The sequence below is a fragment of the Lutra lutra genome, chromosome 4, assembly GCF_902655055.1.
Source record: "Lutra lutra chromosome 4, mLutLut1.2, whole genome shotgun sequence".
Taxonomy (NCBI): Eukaryota; Metazoa; Chordata; class Mammalia; order Carnivora; family Mustelidae; genus Lutra; species Lutra lutra.
In genome coordinates this window covers 105,079,181-105,100,927 of record NC_062281.1, presented here as the reverse complement: position 1 = coordinate 105,100,927, position 21,747 = coordinate 105,079,181, and the positions used below count along the sequence as shown (strand labels likewise).

General features: G+C 39.8%; 1 protein-coding gene across 3 annotated transcripts in view; it reads right to left on the bottom strand.

The window, feature by feature from the left end:
- VAV3 (vav guanine nucleotide exchange factor 3) overlaps positions 1–21,747 on the bottom strand; it is a 373,454-nt gene that overhangs the window by 192,756 nt on the left and 158,951 nt on the right. For all 3 annotated transcript variants that reach the window (XM_047724317.1, XM_047724316.1, XM_047724318.1), the window contains exons 3-5: positions 11,750–11,808; positions 9,341–9,406; positions 2,272–2,380 (exon numbers count right to left, since the gene is read on the bottom strand). In XM_047724317.1, the coding sequence (XP_047580273.1) occupies positions 2,272–2,380; positions 9,341–9,406; positions 11,750–11,808 (234 nt within the window). The remainder of the gene's footprint in view (positions 1–2,271; positions 2,381–9,340; positions 9,407–11,749; positions 11,809–21,747) is intronic.

Here is a 21,747-nt window from a genome sequence, read left to right as displayed (position 1 = left end):
ATCTGTTCTTAAAAATTTGAACCATGTAAACGGAAGTTTTAAATGATTAAAAAAAAAAACTTCTGAGCATGGATACTCTTTATATTGAAAACACCTCTTTCGTTATTTTATCTGTTTCATTACTGAACCTGGAAATATCACACATGGTGTGATACAGTTTTCTTAATGTACAGCATACTTCATAAGTGCTGTAGAAATACTTGCAAAACAACAAAAGGATATTTAATAAATAAAAACCTTAAAATAATTTTTTAAGAGTTAACATCTTGGTGTTTGGCTCACTTATTAGTGTTAAGACTGGAGTATTAGAGCATAACATGAAGATCAAAGGTATGGGGCTTGGACAGAATTGGGTTCGAATACCAGTTTTTCTGTTATTAGCTTGTTATTATGAACAGGTTACCTATTTTCTCTGTGTCTCAGTTATCTCATCTACAACACAGAGAGAATTCTAGTTCTAACCCCAAGGAAATGTCAATGAGATAACCTGGTAAGGCACACAGCACCTTGAGGAGTATGCAAGAAGGACCCTATCCATTTAAATGATCATTGCTGTTAAGCCTGTCCCCAATAGGGGTGCCTGGGTGGCTCAGTGGGTTAAGCCTCTGCCTTCGGCTCAGGTTGTGATCTCAGGGTCCTGGCATCGAGCCCCGCATCAGGCTCTCTGCACAGCGGGGAGCCTGCTTCCTCCTCTCTCTCTGCCTGCCTCTCTGCCTACTTGTGATCTCTCTGTGTTGAATGAATAAATAAAATCTTAAAAAAAAAAAAAAAAAACCTGTCCCGAATAAATGACCCGGCACTGCCTGCTGAATGAAGAACTGTCCTTGGGTGACACACTGAAGAATCTGCTGGTCCCCAAAGCAGATGATAATTCTAGGCAGTACAGATGATACTCTGGCACCTAGAAATACTCGACGTCCTGCCGCGGGCAGTCTGTCAACTCACACAGTGGGTTAAGCACATTCATTACATTTATTAAACACAGACCAGGCATCTGGTTTCCATCCCACGGAAGCCACTGCTCCCTAGGTGGGGCAGTGGACAAGCCTCCAGCCTTTTATTAAAGGCAAGACTATAAAGAGAGAGAGCTGAGGAAATTCATCAAAGCACTAGAAAAACCTAAACCACCATCCAGCTGATGAAGATAAGGCTTTTGTATTAAAAAAAAGACTACATTCATAAAACCCTAAGCAACTGACCATTTTTTTCAAATTATGAAAATATTTTGGAAATATAGGTGATATAAAATAGCCATCAAATGCCTTATAAAGATTCTAGATCACTGAGATTATGTACTTGTGCAATTTATGGCTCATCCTCTTCATTCTTTGAGAATTTTAGTTCTTGGCCTGCCATATTGCTTTCCATTACCACTCCAATGTCCGTTTCTGGCAATCTCGGCATATGTGCAGATGATCCCTCAATAGCCTGGCCTTTCAGTTCCTTGGCTTCCAGTAATCTTGTGTTTACACAATCTTGTGTTTGAAAAAATTCTAAGTAATTCTTTCTGAATGTTTTAGATTTTTTTTTTAAGATTTTATTTATTTATTTGACAGAGATCACAAGTAGACAGAAGCAGGCAGAGAGAGAGGGAAGCAGGCTCCCTGCTGAGCAGAGAGCCTGATGTGGGACTCCATCCCAGGACCCTGAGATCATGACCTGAGCCAAAGGCAGCGGCTTAACCCACTGAGCCACCCAGTGGCAGATAAACCTTTGGGGGGCACACGCTGACTATGATGACATCTGAAACTAAGTTTATAAAACACTAAAAATTCTAGGAGCCCTTTAGGGAAACAAAAGAAAAAAAAAAGACTTCTTAACACCCTTAACAAATATGAAGAACTATTCTTTACATTTAATATTTAATGCTACACCAAATTTAAAGAAGACTGAATTGTTTTGCAAGAGATTTCCTTTCATGGTAACGTAATTTCGTGATTCCCTGGAATTATGTTCTATTGCCACTCAACCACTATTTATCTGCACAGCATACCATCTCTCTTTCAAACTTGCTTTTTTTAATAAGGAAAATCAAAAGATGAGACCGGGGATTCCCTATGGTTGTTCTGAACTGCAAAATGTCATGTCCATCTGTTTCCGAATGCAGTAAGTCATGATTATATAGTTAAAAGCTAGCAAAGGTAAAAAGAAAACCAAAAAACTATTCCAGCAGAAGTTACATAAATAATTATAGGAATCAGTCTTGCAAGGAATCACTGTCCTAATAAAACACTCGAAGTAACTCGAAACATAAGGCAAGTGGGAGCATACGGGTTGATGTGCTTCCTCTGCTTTCATTAAGTCCTCGTAGACTTCTCCACCTTCATCTTCCCCATAAACACAGTCGTAGAGACCTTCTTCATCCTCCACGTGCGTTTCACTGAAACAAAGGTATGATACCCAGGTCACTTTCTATCATGCAGTAAATGCAATACCTACATACAGCCTAGTAGGAAATCCAGAGAGGAAATATAACGGGATTCACGAGAAAAGTCAAAAGGCTTTACATTACAGCCTTCTCCCTCCTAATGAGAACAATGCCAACAACAGAATCCACCAAGGATGGCAGCGACAGTTAACATCCACTGGTATTTGCTATGTACACGCACAGAAATGATCACTCTGTATACACCATCTCAGGTAGTTGTCCCAGGCCCAGTATTCACTGTGTTTTCAGGTAAGCATTATTATTTAATCCATTACAGAGATAAGGAAGTCGAGAGAACTAAACGGTATTTATTTGACTTGCCCGTGAACACACAGCTAGTCCATGCCAGATCCAGATTTAAAACAGAGTCTGTCTTACATTCTACGTGTTTTAGTCACTCTATCCTACTGCCCCCATTTTTCCTATTTTGAGGCCTCAGGTTAATCATCTGTATTAAGGGGTCTAATATGGCAAAGACAGATGAGTTGGGAAGGATCTCATAGTTTAAAAGGTGTCTTTTAAAAGCAACAGTTTCTGCAGGGTTATTACTGCTGATACCTGACACCATGATTTTTCCAACCCTGCTCCTTCCCTCCCACTCAGAGGGTCTCCACAGGTCCCCTCTTTAGCCAGATTCTGCTATTATCTGTTTTAATAGTACTCTGTTTAAAGAAATGTCAGCATTTTTAAACACCATTTGAAATCTGCTGGGCTCCTGGCAGTTGAAAACCATCCCTATTTTTTAAAGTTCCCAGGAGAACATACACAGTGACGGACCAATGTACTTTTCCTAAACCCTTCACTTAATATCATAAACCCATTCAGTCCAAGTAGAAAGAGCTGGTTCCACCTATCACATGTTCTGTTCCTACTCCTCAAGTCTCCCCTTTCAGTTCAAGACTTCTATAGGCTCTATTACTAATAATCCCAAAGAATTGAGATTAATACATTTAGACATGTTAGAAAGAAGCATTAATATTTCTCAGAAAAAGAAATTCAACTCCTTCAATCCTGCCAGCCCTTATGTTTCTTGGGCCTGTGCAGATAGAATAGTATAAATTGATATGCACAAAAATAAGAACACTGTAACTGTAAATGTCACTCTACAACTTAGATCATTTTTCAAAGTAGGTTCAATCACCAGGTTGTCTATGTTTGTCATGAAGGATTATTTGGGCCTTTGACAGGAATAAACTGTTTCAAACACCCAGAAGAAAGAAAGGTGCCTTACGGGAGAGTGATCTGGTGGTAACAAACGTTTCACAGGACTCTGCTCTGAGAAAAATTTGTCTTAGGGTTAGTTGTCCAACCATCCACTTACCTAGCAGACGTTTACTAAGGACCTACGGAGGCCCAGACATTTCAGTGCTAAGAATGCATAGACTAAAGAAGACCCGAGGACTCTCCCATAGTCAAGTGTAGAGCACAGGACGCCCACATGTAATTCTAGAAGTGCAACAGAGCAGATGAATGCAGATGTGGGAGCGAGGGGAAGAGTAACTCTGACTAAAGAAGTCAGGGAAGGGTTCACAACAGATACTACATGGTGAACTGGGTCTCGGATATATTTATCAATTTATTCAATAGGTATTTGCTAATTGAATACTACTATGTTCCAAGAGATATGGTTGCAGATGAGGCACCTCTGCTGTCAGAGGTGACACATACTCAGTGAATAAAGGGGGAAGAACATTCCAGACAAAAGATACCAAAACATGTGCAAAAGCAGAAGGTCTGAAGAGCCCAGCAACACCAAGAGTGGTGCCCCATTCAGGTAAATGAATGTGAGCCCCAGAGAGAAGACCTAAAACCAACCTGTGAAAGGCGGTACACCCTCTAAGTACAACCTTATGTGGGCATTTGGGATGCAAGCGGAGGTTTTATGAGAGGGCAGAGTAAAGGCAACAAGACAGTAAGCCCAGAAATGAAACCTGTGGGTAAGAGATATTGAGAGCCATAACTAGAGTGAAGGCAGATGAGAAGAGAAAGAGAGAGACTTAAGAAACTGTGTCAGGTGTAGTCAACCAGACTTGATGGCAAGTCAGAATTAGGGAGAGGGTGGAAGGAATGAAGAATGCCACTTGGCTTCCTACTCTGTAAAACTGGGCAAATGGCATGTCATCAGGTAATTCCAGAATTTCCAAACTGAGGGATTCAGGCAGGCAATCCAACCAGAGAACAGGGTTGGGGGGGAGGGGCGGAGTTGAACCAGTCTGAACACTTTCTATGACACATCAAAGGAAAGCAAGGTTTGATGAGCCCATGAGGGAGCAGAGATAAGAAATGACGAAGGAACAGGCATCAGAAGGGATCCCATTCAACAAGAAGTGAGGCTGTGAAATCCACTTCCCTGCTACTCCTAATCCCAGCTCCACGGTCTTTGACCACTACCCCCATTCCTGGGAAAAACACCTCATCTTGCTTAAGTGTTGTTTTTGACTCTTTCCCATGAGGGTAGAGGCACATGTGGTGTGAATACATACAGATTTTTCTTTACCCTTGTAGAAGGTATGACACCTAAAGCACAGGCAACAAAATAAAAAATAAACAAGTGGGACTGCATCGACAGCAAAAGAAACCAGCAACAAACTGAAAATACAACCTATGGAATGGGAAAAGATGTTCAGAAGTCATTTATCTGAAGAGGGGCTAGTATCCCAAATATATAAGAACTAGTACAATTAGTCTATATAAAGAACTACTACAACTCATATAACCACCACAAAACAACCCCATTTAAAAATGGGCAAAGGACAAGAGAAGATATATGAAGGGCCAACAGGTACATGAAAAGATGTTCAGCCTCACCAGACATTAAGAAAATGCAACTTGAAACCACATGAGGTATTACCCTATGCCGGTTATAATGGCCATCGTCAAAAGACAAAAGATAAATCCTAGAGAGAATGTGGAGAAAAGGGACCCTTCACACACTGTTGGTGGGACCATGTATGGGTGCAGTCACTGTGGAAAATAGTGGGGAATTCCTCAAAAAATTAAAAAGAGAAATATCATATGATCCAGGAATTCTACTTCTGGGAATACATCCAAAAGAAACAAAAACAATAACTCAAAATGAAGTCTGTACCCTCATGTTCACAGCAGCATTATTTACAATAACCAAGACATGGACAAAACCTCAATGTCCCCTGATGGATGAATGCATGAAGAAGTTGCAGCGTGTGACACACGCACACACACAATGGAATATGATTCAGCATAAAAAATGAGGAAATTCCACCAATTGCAATAACATGGATGGACCTTGAGGGTGTTATGCTGAGTGAAATAAGACCAAGAAACACAAACACTGTGTGATCTGACTTACATGTGGAATCTAAAAAAATACAAAACAAAAACAAAAAACAAAAATAAACCCCCAAAGAACAGAACAACAGCAACAAAAAAACCCTCACTGTAAAAGAGATCAGACTGGAGGAAATCAGAGATGGAGGAGACGGGTAGGGATAACTGAAGGAAGGTAGTTAAAAGGTACAAACTTACATCAATCCAGTAAATAAGGACTAGGGATGGAATGTATGACACGATGACCACAGCCAACACTGCTGCGTGGTACACAGGATAGTTGTTAAAACAGTAAATCTTAAGAGTTCTCACCACATGGAGAATTTTTTTTACCCTTTTCTTATTTCTTTTCTTTTAATTGTATCTATACCAGATGGACAGATGTTAGCTGACCCTATTGTGGTAATCATTTCACAATATATGTAAATACAACTATCATGTTGTACTCCTCAAACTTACACAAGGATATAGATCAATTATTTCTCAATAAAACTGGAAAAAAGTTTTGTTTGTTTGTTTGGTTTTTTCTTTTAGATTTTACTTATTTATTTGACAGAGAGAGAGATTACAAGTAGACAGAATAGGCAGAGAGAGAGGAGGAAGCAGGCTCCCCGTTGAGCAGAGAGCCCGATGCGGGGCTCAATTCCAGGACCCTGAGATCATGACCTAAGCCAAAGGCAGAGGCTTAACCCACTGAGCCACCCAGGTGCCCCTGGAAAAAAGTTTTTAAAGAAGAACTGTATGAGTGACACGCATGCATGTGTGTATGTGTACACACACACACACCCAAGATTGGGCTAAAATTCTTTGAGTTTTGTTATTCAATCCCATACTAAGGCAGCTTTTCTTGCTAACAGTTTGGTCAAGAATTCCTGACCTGCACAAAATGAGCCGGGGCGGTGGGGGGTGGGAGAAGCAGGGGTGCCAGGGGAAGGAGGACTGTGATTCTTCAAATGGTCAACAAATTAACAGTAATCTTTATTACTTTTCCTGTGTCCAGGTCATCTATATATGGCCGTGAATAAACCCTGATCATAAAAGTAGAAAAAGCAGACATTGTGCAGCCTAGCCATTTCACAACCTCTCTGCTGCATTCTCCGTTTCTCTCCACATGGGAACAGAATGATTCCCTCTGCAGTAGGGAGGACAATATTGTTTCTAAGGGCTTTCCTTGGGGTGAAATCCCAAAAGTCAGACTTAAAGATATGAGCCCACAGAGATCATAACAAAGCTAAGACTGAAAACCAAAGGCAAGCACTTGTAAGAATAACACTACGTTTGGACCTTCCACCACCAGATGGAGAGTTGAAGCAGGCTGCATTTCCCAGACCCTGAGCTGGTGTCTCAGAGCAGCTGGCTCAGAAGCCCAGATTTTTCCAAACTTGGGTTGGGGTACGAGTCCTCACAGGATTTATCCTGACATCAACACAACAAGAGGAGGGGAGGCTATGAAAGTTAGTAGGTGTAAGTGACAATTGGTGGGGCTTAAAAAAAGAACATTATAATAGCTCTAGAAATAATATATTCCTTTTTAAAGATTTTATTTTATTTGAGAGGCAAAGAGAGAGAGAGGGATTGCAAGTAGGGGGAGGGGGAGAGGGAGAGAGAATCTCAAGCAGACTCTGTGCTGAGCATGGAGTCCAACATGGGGCTCGATCTCACGACCCTGAGATCATGACCTGAACAGAAATTAAGAGTCAGATACTTGGGCGCCTGGGTGGCTCAGTGGGTTAAGCCGCTGCCTTCGGCTCAGGTCATGATCTCAGGGTCCTGGGATCGAGTCCCACATCGGGCTCTCTGCTCAGCAAGAAGCCTGCTTCCCTCTCTCTCTCTCTCTCTGCCTGCCTCTCCGTCTACTTGTGATCTCTCTCTGTCAAATAAATAAATAAAGTCTTTTAAAAAAAAAAAAAAAGAGTCAGATACTTAACCAGCTGAGTCACCCAGGTGCCCCAAGAAATAATATGTTCTTCCTAATACTTCAGAGGAGTTGGTTATATTACCAGAAACATTATAGTCACGTTATGAAGACTACAGCCAATTCAGTGAGACGATCAGCAGTAATCTTGCTCACAATCAGTGAGCTCTTGGAAGTTTTAAGAGGAGCTAAAAAACTATCCTTCATCCACAGTTAAAACATCAAACTTCAAGGCCCATCCAAGTGCCACCTGTTCTGGGACAAGCTGCTGGCCATCCTGTCAGCATTCTCCTCTGCTCTCCTATTGGAGGTTCTCATGGAAGGGGCAACTCAGGGTGTTTCCAGGGTTCCATGCAGTGAGGAAAGTCCCCAGCTCTGGACTAAGAACTGTCAGGGTTCCAATCTGAAGACTAAAACTGGCTAGCTGTATGACTTCCAGTAAGTTTCTTAGCTTTCCATGGTTCCGTTTTCTCCTTCAGAAGTTGGGATAACAGGATCAACCTCATCATGTTGAAGTTAGGACATGAGATAATGCATGCAACATGGTTAGCACAGAAACAGGCACTCAACAAGTCCATGTGAACTGAAGTTCAGGCCTGAAGCAGAATGCCAGCAAACAGGAGAGGAGATGCTTGATGCAACTCTGCTTAATCATTCAGGAAATAAATAGTTACTAAGGACCTACTACACACCAGATGCTGGGTAAAGTTCTGGGAGCACAGCTAAGAACAAGGTAAAGTCCCTGGCTTCACAAAGTTGACCTTCTAATGAGCAGATGGAGAATAAATGAAGCCGACAAAGATGGTCTCGGGCAGAAATGAGTGCCGTAAAGCTAGAGAGCAAGGTGAGGGGCTGGCAGCAATTCAGGGAGGGAAGTCAGGAAGGCCTTTCCACAAAGGGATGTCTGAGCAAAGGCTGGAAAGGTGAGGGGTCAGCCATAAGGGCAGAATGAGCAAAGGTCCTACAGCAAAGAACAAGCTTGGAGTGCTGGTGCACTGGGATGGATGAATGGAAGAATTTCCACAGAACCTGCATCCCTTTTGGAGCATACTCTATTCCTTACTATAATTCTTTGCAAACATGCCTGATCTTTGTCATCAGTTCCTTGAGGGGTGGGGATCATTTTTCGTATTTATTTGTAATCTGCACAAGTCATTCAATCAGCAGAAGATAATCAAGTGCAAGGGCCTTTTGCCTCTCTTGACTACTAAATAATTAAGCCCAGAAGGAGCCTCTGTGCAGAACAAACACCATCTAATGAAACTCCCTGAAGAACTCTAGCCCACACTCATCTCGCCTTTCCTTGAACTTACAAAGCACGCACTATCTGCCCTACAACTCCAGAAGCAGATCTTGTTTCTTCATCACTGTTCCCCTCACTCTCTAATTCAAGTTTCACCCACCACCTCAAATATGCCTTTGAGAAACTTCCAAATTTTACTTCATTGCAATCTGTTCCTTGACTCGTCAATGGGACTGGCACGGCATGGGGCACACAACAGGAACTAAAAGCCCAATGAGGCCCATTTTCTTGTGAAGCTTTCCATCACTAGTTTGAGGTTAATTCTTACATGTCTTAATCATTAAATCATTTTACCGCTTCAGAAAGCTCTCTTAACAGCCCTGGTTAAAACCCACAAAGGATGCAAACATTGGTGGTGGTTTAATTTTGCTGAAGATTCCCAACATACTCTATCAAATCAGGAAGGCCTTTGTAGATGTCTTCATCACTAATGCTCTCTTCAGTTGGGAAGGGCCTAGAAGAGAGGGAGAAAAAAAACAACACAAGAAAGATGAGTAAGCAGCCAGGAGGCTGGGCACTGAGCTCTCACTAAATGCAGAGCCCAGCTGCGGCCACAGTGGTCCGATCAGTCATCGCATTTAACAAACAGCCTGGGCTTCTCCCCAAGTGCCCATCCTGTGGTAGTGCATGGGGTTCCCCAGGGACGTTGTGGCACCTGCTATTCCAAATTAGCTGTAGCCATTACCAGTGGTCGCCACTGTACCTGAGCAGCTGTGGACAGGCCACACGTGCCACTTTCTGCAGGCTCTGCAGCTCCCCAGCTCAGAAAGCCCGCAGCCGCCCCAGCGCCTCTGCCTTCAGCACTGTCTCTCTCCACTTAGGGAATCTGATCTGACCGACAAATGGTTTGGTACCAATCATCCCTGCAGGACTCAGCCCACTAACAGAGATAAAAATTATTAGAAGATCAAAATATCCACACCCTTCACCTATGATTATTGATTCTGGCAGACTATTCTACTTGGACTTCAAGATATTTAAGTCATATTTTTTTATCTTCACTTATTGGACAAATGAGTAAACCCTAGGCCTTAGGGAGAGTAGGAAGTTTTCTTTGTTCCCTATTAAAAGAAAAGCAGTTTAATGTATCCCCGATTTCTAGCCATTGACTTTTTTGCCTAATGTACTATGCACTATTTTCATAACCCCAACATAACACCCTAAATACATATCTAACACAATCATAATTATACTATTGTGCCAGAAGTTTTACTTTCTTTATATGCAGGCAGGATGTCATGTTTCATAGAAATAAAAATAAGAGGATCAAAATAGTGAGAGCTAGTAATTGCTAAAAAATTATATTTGATACACTGAAAAATGTGTTTTCATATTAATTTATGGATTAATTGAGCACTTAAGACATTTAAGGAACTTACATTTTTCAAATAAATTAAAATGTGTGAGAAATGCTAGAGTTTCAAGATCCTTTTTTTATTCCTTAAATAAATTCAGGCACATTTGATTGTGCTTTTTATGCTTTTATACCAATGTAAGTCCATTATAGAAATATTTGGAAATATAGATAAGAAGAATTAAAAAAGGAAAAGAAAACCTTCTAATGTATATCCTTTCAGAACCAAAAATACATAAATACATAAAAATAGAATCAGGCTATTTCAAAATCTGCAGTTTATATATAACTACATATATATATATATATGTACACATATATATATATATGTACACACATATATATATATATATATATTAATATGGGAAGATGAATCACATAGAGCAAATTATGAGGTGCTGAACACGTATGCAGCCTAGAGATGACTTCTGTAGAAAGCTGTCAAATTCACAGCCCATTTCCAAGAACCGGTCTGCAGAGTATCCCTCCTGGGGTCGCTGTGTTTTGTATCCAGGGCACGGGCTGCCTGGCCACTGCCGATCAGTCCTCTTAAGAAGGGCTTATATCCTCTCCCTTAAAATCTGAATGTGAGCTGGACACAGAAAGGTACAACAGAGGGAGAGACATAGCACCACAGAACCCCATAATGGCTGGAGACTAAAGTGTGAAGCTCTGAGGAAGCAAGATAAAAAATGAAATCCATTCAATTTCCAAGCAGCCTTGCTGGGTGGCTCTTGAAACAGTTTCTCTGTATGTCTGATGTTACTAATAATACAAACTTCTGACTGATCTAACTTGAGTATGTAGTATTTTAAACAGGGAAAGCCCAACATGACAAACCTGTCTACATTTATTTCCATGCTTACTGACTGCATAATACTCCATGGCATGGAGAAGTCGTAATTCATTTAACCAATTTACTTCCAAGTTTTTCATTCAGTACCAATCCTTCAACTCATGTCCTTGTACACATACCATTTTATACTTGTCTGATTACTTTTTAAACTCCTAAAGTTGTGAGTTATTTTTATGGACTATAGGAAGTAAATGTACTACAATAACTTGTCAGGTATTTATTTACTTAAGCATTTGTGGGCTTTTTTGATGAATCATATGTAAGAAATGTTGAAGGAAGTTAAGAAAACAAACTGTTTTACCAGTTTTAACAAACTGTTAAACAAACAAACAAACTGTTACCTTATTGGTAACAGTCAGCCGTGAGTTAAGAATGTTTAACCAATGGGTATTATTCAACTTTACAACTAAGTTCTTAGTTGCTCAATTACTTTCAAATGTATATTAGGCACTTACACATCAGGCACTGTACATGTGTGAATGAGGCATGGTTCCTGCATGCAAAGTGCTTTACAAACAGTAACCATTCCATTAATAACTATTACATTGAAGGAATAGAACATATGAATCACAGAGAAACGAGCTTACCTGATTCCTGTGGCCAGTGCTATAGGTGTGCGAGAAAGTCGTGATAGTGTTTCTATAACCTGAGAAAAAAGGAAAAGTGTTAACTGGAAACATATTTCAGAAAAGATAAGAATTTTTTATATAGTCTTACAATCTAGTATTAACAATGGCAGGAGAAACCTAAATTTGCCGACACCAACTAAGTACAGAAGGGGAAGGGCTATTTCTGAAAATTTTAAACACTTGGATTATAACTGTATCCTTTAACTTTGAAACCCTAAGCAGATTACTAAGCATCTAGTTTGCCGTTTCTTTATCATTAAAGCAAGGAGTTAGACAGGGTAATACTAAAGGTCTTGTACCTCCACTTCTACAGAATCGGAAAGGTCTTGTAAAGCTGTACTGTCCCAAACAGTAGCCCCTGGCCACACAAGGCTCTCTAAATTTAAATTAATTAAAATTCACAAAACAAAAAATTAAGTTTCTGAGTTGTACTAACAACATTTCAACTGCTCAGTAGCCATCCGTGGATGCTGTATTGAGCTACCCAGACTTCAAACATCTTCATCATCACCGAGAGTCCTACTGGGCAGCACTGCTGAATAGCTAAGTGGTTTAGAATGTGGACTCTCGAGAGCCAGACCACAGTTCAAATCCTAGCTTTGCCTGTCTTCAGCCATCTAACCTCAAGCAAACTACTTTAGTTCCCTGAGCTTCGGTTTTCTCATCTGGATACTGCCTATAATCATAGTGAGCTTCTTCGTAATCATTAATTATAGGAATTAAAAAGCTAATACATGAAAAGTATTTAAATGATAGTATCCTTTATAATTGCCAACTTTAAGAAAATTACCTTTTGTAATTCTGGGTATTTGCGAAAAAAGAGTTTCCTAAACCCTTGATTATCTGTATGTATTTTAAAGATTCCTTATGAAGACTTCGGTACCTGTGCCCTACTATAGTTTTAGCTTTAGAACCTAGAGATTTTACCCTTCCTTACCACTTTTACAACTAAGATCATCTCTCTCAAAGACTAAGCAAGGAACCTGAAGAGCTAAAATATACTTTTCCCATGAAGCCTGTTTCTACGGTAACAGGTATGATTTGTCCTAACTCCCAAAACTAAACAAAACTTAAAGAGGTTCTTCTATAAGGACTATTCAAAATGAGGGAAAAAAGAAAAAAGAAGAAAGGCAAAAATCTCAGAGCTGAAGTAATCTAATTTCTCAGTTCAAATGTGGAAACCTAATGGCAAGGTCTCCAGCACTCCATAGAAGTTGCATACGAGCATTAGCCACATACATATCTATCTCTTGCCCACTTCAGGAGGTAGTATATTGCTGTAGATATAAACATAAAACTTTAGAGAAAGAATGTCTGGTTGAGCCTTGGCTCTTCAACTCACCTTTACTAGCCTCTATAAAATGTCAGTACCAAAAACTAACTATCAGCCTCATAGAGTTTACTGAAAAAATTAAATGAGATAATACCCATCAAAGGCTTAGTTCAATAGATGTAAACTTTTATTATATAAAATTATCATTATACAAAACAAATAAAATAAAATTTAATTGAAAGACTATGCAATTTCTTCCTGGTTTTACTTTGTTGAACATTTGATATGAAAGCAAAACACAACCACCTAGATAAAACTGGGTATTTTTTACTTTTTGCCATAATTTAATTTGCCATAATAAAGATAAAAGTATCTTCAGTCTAATTAGATCACAAATGAATAAATAATAAGTTTATCAAAATAAACTGATTCAAAATAAAAATAACCATATGCTAAAAATTCTCAAATTATGGGTTACTGAAACATCTAGCTTTCGGAAGATTCTGGAATAATCTGCAGAGTAGTATTTAGACTCGTGAATTAATGGCCCTGTTAAATTTCAGCATCAGCCTTATCCTGATATGCCCTGTTTTCAAGCTGTGAGGTGAAATCTGTTTCTGATTTTATTTTATACAATCTAGCATTGCCACTACTAAGAAGAAAAATAACAATAACACTGGTATCGTATATGTTGCTACTACTATGATGTATTTTACTACAGCTATTTTATACTCCAATAGAAATGCATTTTATTCCTGGGGATATTGTCTATAATAACTATGATGTATCTAAAAATAAGAATGTATCTTGTGTTCCTTTTCCCACCAACAATCAGAATAATTCACACAACCCATTTCCACCCATAAGACTGCTGTTTGCATTTTTGCACAATTGTCCACCAGAGGGAGCCAAAAGATAGTATATCACTTTAGTCCTACATTAAATGTGTCTATGAAGTACAAACATTTCTAAAAAATCAAGATGAAACCAACTCCTATTATCTATTTAAAACTATTACTGGGGCGCCTGGGTGGCTCAGTGGGTTAAAGCCTCTGCCTTTGGCTCAGGTCATGATCTCAGTGTCCTGGGATCGAGCCCCACATCGGGCTCTCTGCTCCACAGGGAGCCTGCTTCCTCCTCTCTCTCTCTGCCTGCCTCTCTGCCTACTTGTGATTTCTCTCTGTCAAATAAATAAAATCTTAAAAAAAAAAAAAACTATTACTTATCGCCATTCAGTAAAAGAAAAATAATGAAGGTGAGAAGGAAGGAAGAGTAACACACAACATGTCTTAAAGCGACTCTCAGGACCATCTCTCAGTTTTGCGTCTATCTGATTGTACATCAAGTCCATTCATTAACTCCAAGTTTAGCCAAAGCAAATAAGACTGTTTAGTCAATGTAGTGTTTTTAGAACAGTGTGTATTCCATAAAGGTGGAGCATATCCGGATTTGGAATAGACAAGTACACAAATTAATGCCAGATTCTCCAGACATGAGAAACATGTATTTAAGAGTATTCACAAAAGAAAATATCCCCAAGGACATTAAAAAGACTCTTTTCCCTGAAATGTATTAATTTCTAAATTGTTACCTCAACAAAATATGAAATTAGAGACATGAACTCTCATAAAGGGGTAACTAGTCAGAACATTTGCAAGTTAATAGGCTAACAACCAACTACTAAATCCACATTACGGATATTTTTCTTGACCTACATCTACCCCTTGCTTAATAAGCAGCAGCATTTGTAAAGAAATGAAAATATTTCCAGATAACCTAAATAACAGTTACCATGGGAAGAAGGTGGAAGAGATAAGTAGGGCTCTTGTAAGCTTGCTTTTTAGAAGGGGGGGGGATTAGATCACAGAATCTATGAAGGACCATTGACGAAGTTTAAAAAGGAAGATACTTAGGTCAAACTCTATTTTTAGATCACTCAGCCCAGTGAAGGACAGACAGGCTTAGGAGACCCAGGGTATAGACAAGGGGCCAGGAGACCTATGAGGGTGTTTTCTTAATCGTCCAGATGAGACATAGAAGTCTAAGCCAGCAGCAGTAGAGACAGGAGAAGTGGAAATGTGAGAAGTATTCAGGCATAGTGGCTGATGCACTGTGATGGCAAGTGAAGAACAACCCAGGACAATCTGGGCAAACTTTTAAATAAAGCACGGAGGTGGCCGGCTCCAAAGCTGCCTATTGGGATACTCCTAGGCAAGACGCTCTCAATCTCTCTGTGTCCCTCTCCATGGCTGACCACATCCTGAATTTGAACAGGCCATTCCCTCCACCAGAGCCTTCTTGGACAACTCCGCATCTAGTCTGGGTCCTTTGTGTTCCTGTAAGACTTAACTCTGCCCTAGTAACATCGCCTTATTTAAAAATTTATTTGCTGGGGCACCTGGGTGGCTCAGTGGATTGGGCCTCTGCCTTCGGCTCAGGTCATGATCTCAGGATCCTGGGATCGAGTCCTGCATCGGGCTCTCTGCTCCGCAGGGAGCCTGCTTCCTCCTCTCTCTCTCTCTGCCTGCCTCTCTGCCTACTTGTGATCTCTGGCTGTCAATTAAATAAATAAATGAATGAATGAATGAATGAATGAATATCTTTAAAAATTTATTTGCTATTTAAAATACCTGAAAAGGACTCATGTTTATTTTGTCAAATTGAAACAACATGGTAATACACAGAATTTGTTCTCTCCATACACACACCTTCTGCCTAACGGAGAACAGAGCTAAAAATCTGGTATGGCTCTTGCATAAATTCGTTCCTTTTTCTTCATGATTGTTATTTTAGGTGCTATGTTCCTATGATACAGATTTTTCCAAAACAAGAGTTTGTCATCTAACAATATACCCCAGACCTGTCAACACATTCAGATTTACCTCATTCACCTTATTCTTGTGCAACATTCCAGTGTGTGTAAACAACATTATGATTTAACCATTCTCCTGCCAATGAGCTTTTCCAACATTTTGCTACCAGAGCAATCCTGAAATTATAATCCTTGCCAGTTATCTTTTCAATTGTGTCTAGGTATTTCTGTAGGAAAGATTCTCAGATGGGATAGAGAGGTCAAAAGTATGACCACTGCTCTTTGAAAACTTTTTACAAATCTATACTCCCCTGAAGAGTGTCCTAAGAACATAACAAGACATTCTAATGACCTGTTTACTGTCTGTCTTTCCCATCCAACAATGAAAAACACCTTAAGGGCACAGAACTCCAACTGCTTCTTCACTGTTCTTTCTTACCACCTAGTTCACAGCCAGAGTCATAACAACCACTTAACACAAAAATATTTGTTGCTCAAACAAATGAATGACTAATACTTAACTTGCAAAATTCTTGTGAGGATTGAGGACCATATGTGTAAAGATATGTAAAGAGCTTAGCCTGCCACAAGCAGAGAATGAATGAGTAATTAAAGAAGGCGCCCATTATGAAAATTAAATATTAGATATGAAAAAGAATTACCTATCTCTTCATATCTAAAAGCAGTATACATAGTGATAACCCCCCTCCATCAAATTTTTCCCTCTAATGGTGATTATTATTTAGCTTGAGCTCTTCATTTTATTTTTACCATCCCCATTAGTTGAAGAGCCATAAAATAAAAGTTTCCAAAAAGAGAACTGTACACTAATAAAGCCACCCATTTTAACCACTCTCTTCATGAGACCTTCTAGAAATTCTTACTTTCTACTTATCCAGCCTATTCATACTGTTGATAATGTAATTTGTAATTAAAACAAGTCATCCATGCAGAAGCAGTATGTTATAGCTACTTCTACATTCCGGAGTTAAGGAAGCTATGGCCATAGACAATAACGGCAGAGAACCATAGGGATCAGCAACATAGGTCTGCCAAAAAGTGTTAATTAATTGTGGATTTATCTCCTTGAGTTCTCTATCCTGCAGTTTTACCTCTTAGTCCTCTCCGTGACCCAATGGAAAGGCTATTAATAAGATTCATGAATTCAATTGGAGCTCCTTCAGATGGGACCTTACAGGAAGGTGGGCTCTGAAAGGCAATCCAGGGCTATAGGCTCAACCCCAAGTACAAGACAAGCTTAGTAGTTCATGAAAACATTGCAGCACCACAGCATGAAGTTACTATCCAGCAGCTGAAGCTAGAGACAGGGATGCCCCACAATGGTTCTCACAGGCTCAGAGCAAGTACCCCATGTGGTCATGGAGGAAAAAATCCAAGCCCTCAAGGATATAACTCAGATGTGGCTGGGAGTGATGGACTGAGTAATTCAGACAGAAGCACAGGCTTCTAGACTCCATCAGGTGCGACCCAGAGGCAGCCCAGAGACCTGGTATGACCCAGGCACCCGATAAGCAGCCTAATTCTAAACTCAACCAGATGGTGACTATCAGACTAACAATATATTTTACCTGAAGTCTCCTAGGAAATCAACAGAATTCATTTTCTTAATTTTCTTTGCAGTAAATTACTTCACACAGTAAATTACCCCATTACGATACACTGCAGCTTAGTGTCATTTCTAGCAGCACATTTGAGATCCTTCCTAAAACACCTGGTTGTTGCTTTGAACACTATAGAATATTACTGGAAAATGTCCCTAGCACTTCCCCTATGGACAAAGCAAAGGAGGATAGCCAGATAAGATGTACTAAACAATATTTCTGTATCAAGAATATTATCAATCAGAAGAAATGAACTTGCATTGTTCAAGAGAGTAGAGTATCTATACAGATTAAATGGGTCTAAATTATATATAGTTTCTGTGGGCCTTAATGATGATCATAAAAGAATTATTCTATATTTATTGTTTCAAAATTTCAAAAGTAAAGCCCTATAGGGGGAAAAAGAAAGAACCTCCCTTTATGAAAATCATATACTGGACTGGTTAGGAGCATAAGCTTAAGACTCAGATTTTCTGGGTTCAAATCTCAGCTCCTCCTCTCACTAGTTGGGTAAGCATGGGTGTTAAATAGATGCTCTTTGCAAGAGGTCCTTTACCCCTGTATCTTTATCTATAAAATGCATACAAAAGAATGTCCCATACTTCTACTCTTTCCTAATGCCATTGTGGTCACCATCCTCATTGATAAAATAAGATTTGGTCTTTGAAAAGCACTTCAGAAAGTAAAATGTGAGATGTCTACTTCAAGTTAGCACCAGATAGAAAACAAAGCTTTCTAATGACTGTGCATACATCTAATAAGTTAGGTTGTATCTCTATTCAAGCACATGATGGCCAGTGTTTGCTAATACTTGTCAAGAGTCACTAAGCTTATCCATTTATAACATTATGTTTAAAAAATGAGAATTGTGGATGGTAAATATTTTTCTTCATTCATTTTCTGTTCTCATGTTATTTTCCATGTAAATATTCAGAAAACAAAACTCCCGTCATACAAAAGTATTTCTAAGAGCCCAGAAACAATCACACTTGAACTTTCTAAAGCAAATGTTAAAAAAAAAAAAAAAGAAAGAAAGAAAACAAAGAAAGCCCCATGCTGAGTCAACTTATGGAGATAACACATAATAACCATAATCTATACAGTTCACATAGAATTTTAAAAACTCTAAGAAGTGACAGTGCAAAAGAATGGGCTCAAAGAAGCTTTAGCATACATCTCCCCACAAGCTCCATCACCTCTACACCCTCACTGCTTTGAATAAATACAAAAATCCATGAAAGTGGACTGTCATTTAAAAGCAAACTCAAAAGAAGTCCTTTAGCTAACCCTCACACCCAGTGATAAGGTACTCTCCCAATTCCATATACAGAAATTTTAAAACCACCACATTTTATTCAGTGGTTCTTATTTTAAGCCATAGTCCTCTTGAAAGCCTCAAGGAGGGGAAATTATATATGTATATGTATGTGTTCATGTATATGTATATGTACATACATAATATACATAATTCTGCATTTCATCTCGAGAAATCCAGGGAACTCTTGAAGACCATTCATGGATTTCCTAGATTCCTATTCAATCTCCTTTGCCTATAAGGAAGCCAAGGTCCAGCAAAAGTAACTAGCTTGCTCAGGTCAAAGAACCAATAGCAGAATTGGTGTCATAACCTAGGTCCCCTCTCTTCTGTCCAGACTGGTACTCTTGCTACTTCACCACCCTGTGTCTAAATCTCCTACTTTTACTTGGTGAACATCTACTGAACACTCACTATGGGCTAGATATTCTGGATATACTTCACATGTCAAAGATAACAAAAATGGAGATTATGCACTTCCTCCTCTCAAAAAACCCATTACCACACAGGTAGTAAGCGAAAACACAGACCTGGTATTACAAAGAACAGCCGCGGCCCAGAAGAGAGTCAGACCAGCTGTTCCCTTCACCCTGAGGGACGGACATGGAAGGCTCAAAGACTTTTTAGAAAAGATGACCCTGGAATACGTCTTGAGAGGCAATCAGGAGTCTCTCCAACATCCGCAGTTAATAGAGGTCTGATGGATGAGAACTACCACCCTCTGACCCACCCATCTCTGTCCTCGCCTGCTCCACTGAGAACACTTCCCTGTTCTGAGCAGATTCACTTGCACATTACTGTCTGAGCAGCTTTTTATAGTTGCCATTTCCTGATTAATACTTTTCTTACAACGGGTATTTTGCAGGTTCCAGGAGATGATGTCATTAAGCAAATTTTTTCTAGACCAAATGGACCTACACTTGTTTCCTGATCCATCTCCACACCACCCTGATCTTGTATCTGCACTCTGTGCCTCTCAGACCTCACAGAGCACTTTTCCTTCAAACCTGCTTCTCCTCTTTTTGCCCAGTGAGCCCACAGTCTCACTCCTCTCCCTTATCTGGCCAGACACTAGGAACACTTTCCAGATTTGGACTTCTCTGTCACACCGCAGACCTAAGTGCTATCACCTCCTCCTTTTACATCTCTCTTGGATCAAACTCCTCCTTTCTTCCCTGTCTCTGGCTTAGCACAAGCTTTCTTTATTTCTTACCTCAATTACTGGATCAGCCTTCCAATCTGTCTCCATGTTGCCAGGTCCACACCCCTCAAACCCATCTTCTACTTGGCTATCATAGAGGCTGTGTGACAATTCACAACTGTCAAGTCCCTCACACAGCCACCACCTCTATGTCCACCTTAAAATTCTTAACTATTACCCCCATGAAGAGATTGAAGTTACCAGCACACTTGGGAGTCTTCAGTAGATCTGACCCACTCCCTGTTCCCTTCTAGCCTCCTCCTCCGCTCCCCACACCTCCCACGTCCAGCCCTGCCCAACCTCGTGGCCTGCTGTGCTCCTAAGGGATTCCGGAACCACTCACATAAACTCTACCAGAGCAGAAAATTCATATTACTACAATTCACAGATGGCATCAAAATAAAAATATTTATACTAAAGAGCGGGCAGGAAAAAAAGGTGAACCAGAACCAGCATTGTTCATTTTCTCACACCAAGTAAAAGGGGTTGTAAGTAACTTTTCATAGACACTGTTTGAACCATCTCCTGAGTCCAAGTACCAGAGATGAAACCTGGGGTTCATCAGTGCAGAGTTAGCTGTCCAAAGCACAGTATTTAGTTAGAACTCAGAATACATATAGATAGTCAAAGCTTCTCTGAAGTTTATACAGTTGTGTTAGGGTATGTTGAAGTTAACAGGCAATTAGTAAAGAATTCAATTGTTTATACACAGCTTTCAAAGAAAGCCTTCAGTTTTGAAAATGTGACCATATTTGGAAATGATTCCCTATCTTTATGCAGAGCAGAAATGTAATCTACAAAGACTATGGGGCCATTTTAATGTTCACTACCAAGCACGGGACTTGGACGGCGGGCCCTGCAGGTATACATTCATTACTCCCCATCCCATCTCAGTAAGGACTCTAGCAGAGCAGCTGCGTCTTGCCAGCTCCCTGGGAGATCTTGGTGCATTCACAGAACTCACTTTAAACAGACACATCCTATACGTTAGCATCAGGACAGAGGAGAAGTTGTTGGCATGATATGAAATACGCAGGGAGTTCTATGTGACTTCAGGGACTTGGAAAATGGAATGAATTTTCCAAGCCGCCCACAAATCCTATAGCTGGGTCAAAGTCAACACGTTTTCCACACCTGGTACACTTACAAAGTCAGGCAACTCTCCTGCAAATGTCTCCACTGCCCAAATGCTGCCCACAGGCTATTACCACTTGAGTCCAGGAACAGAAAGGCAATGCCAGAATGACAGGATCTCACAGTGGAGAAGAATACATTCCTTGCGCCAACCTGGAAATGCCCTGTTTTCAGTCCCAGCCCAGAACTGCTCACAGACAATAATGATGTGTCTGCAAGTTATTCTCATATTTCAAATCACCAAAGAAAAATTACACCTCTGCCTACGAGACTGGGAGAATGACATGACACTCCCCACACATCTCTTTGTTCTGGCTGGTCTGGTAACAATGGTCATTTCATACTTCTTGGAAGTTCATGTGCTTGAACAATTAAAAAGCAGGTAAATTATTTCTTCATCATATAAGAAATCGAGTTTCTAGAACGAGCACTGATAGAAACATGGGAACAACATACACAACTCTAAAATTCTAAGAAGCCACATTAGAAAAAAAGAGGTGAAATTAATTTTGATCATATATCTTATTTAGTTCATTATATCTGTGATTTATCATTTCACAATGTAATCAAAATAGAAATCAAAACATTTTATAACATTT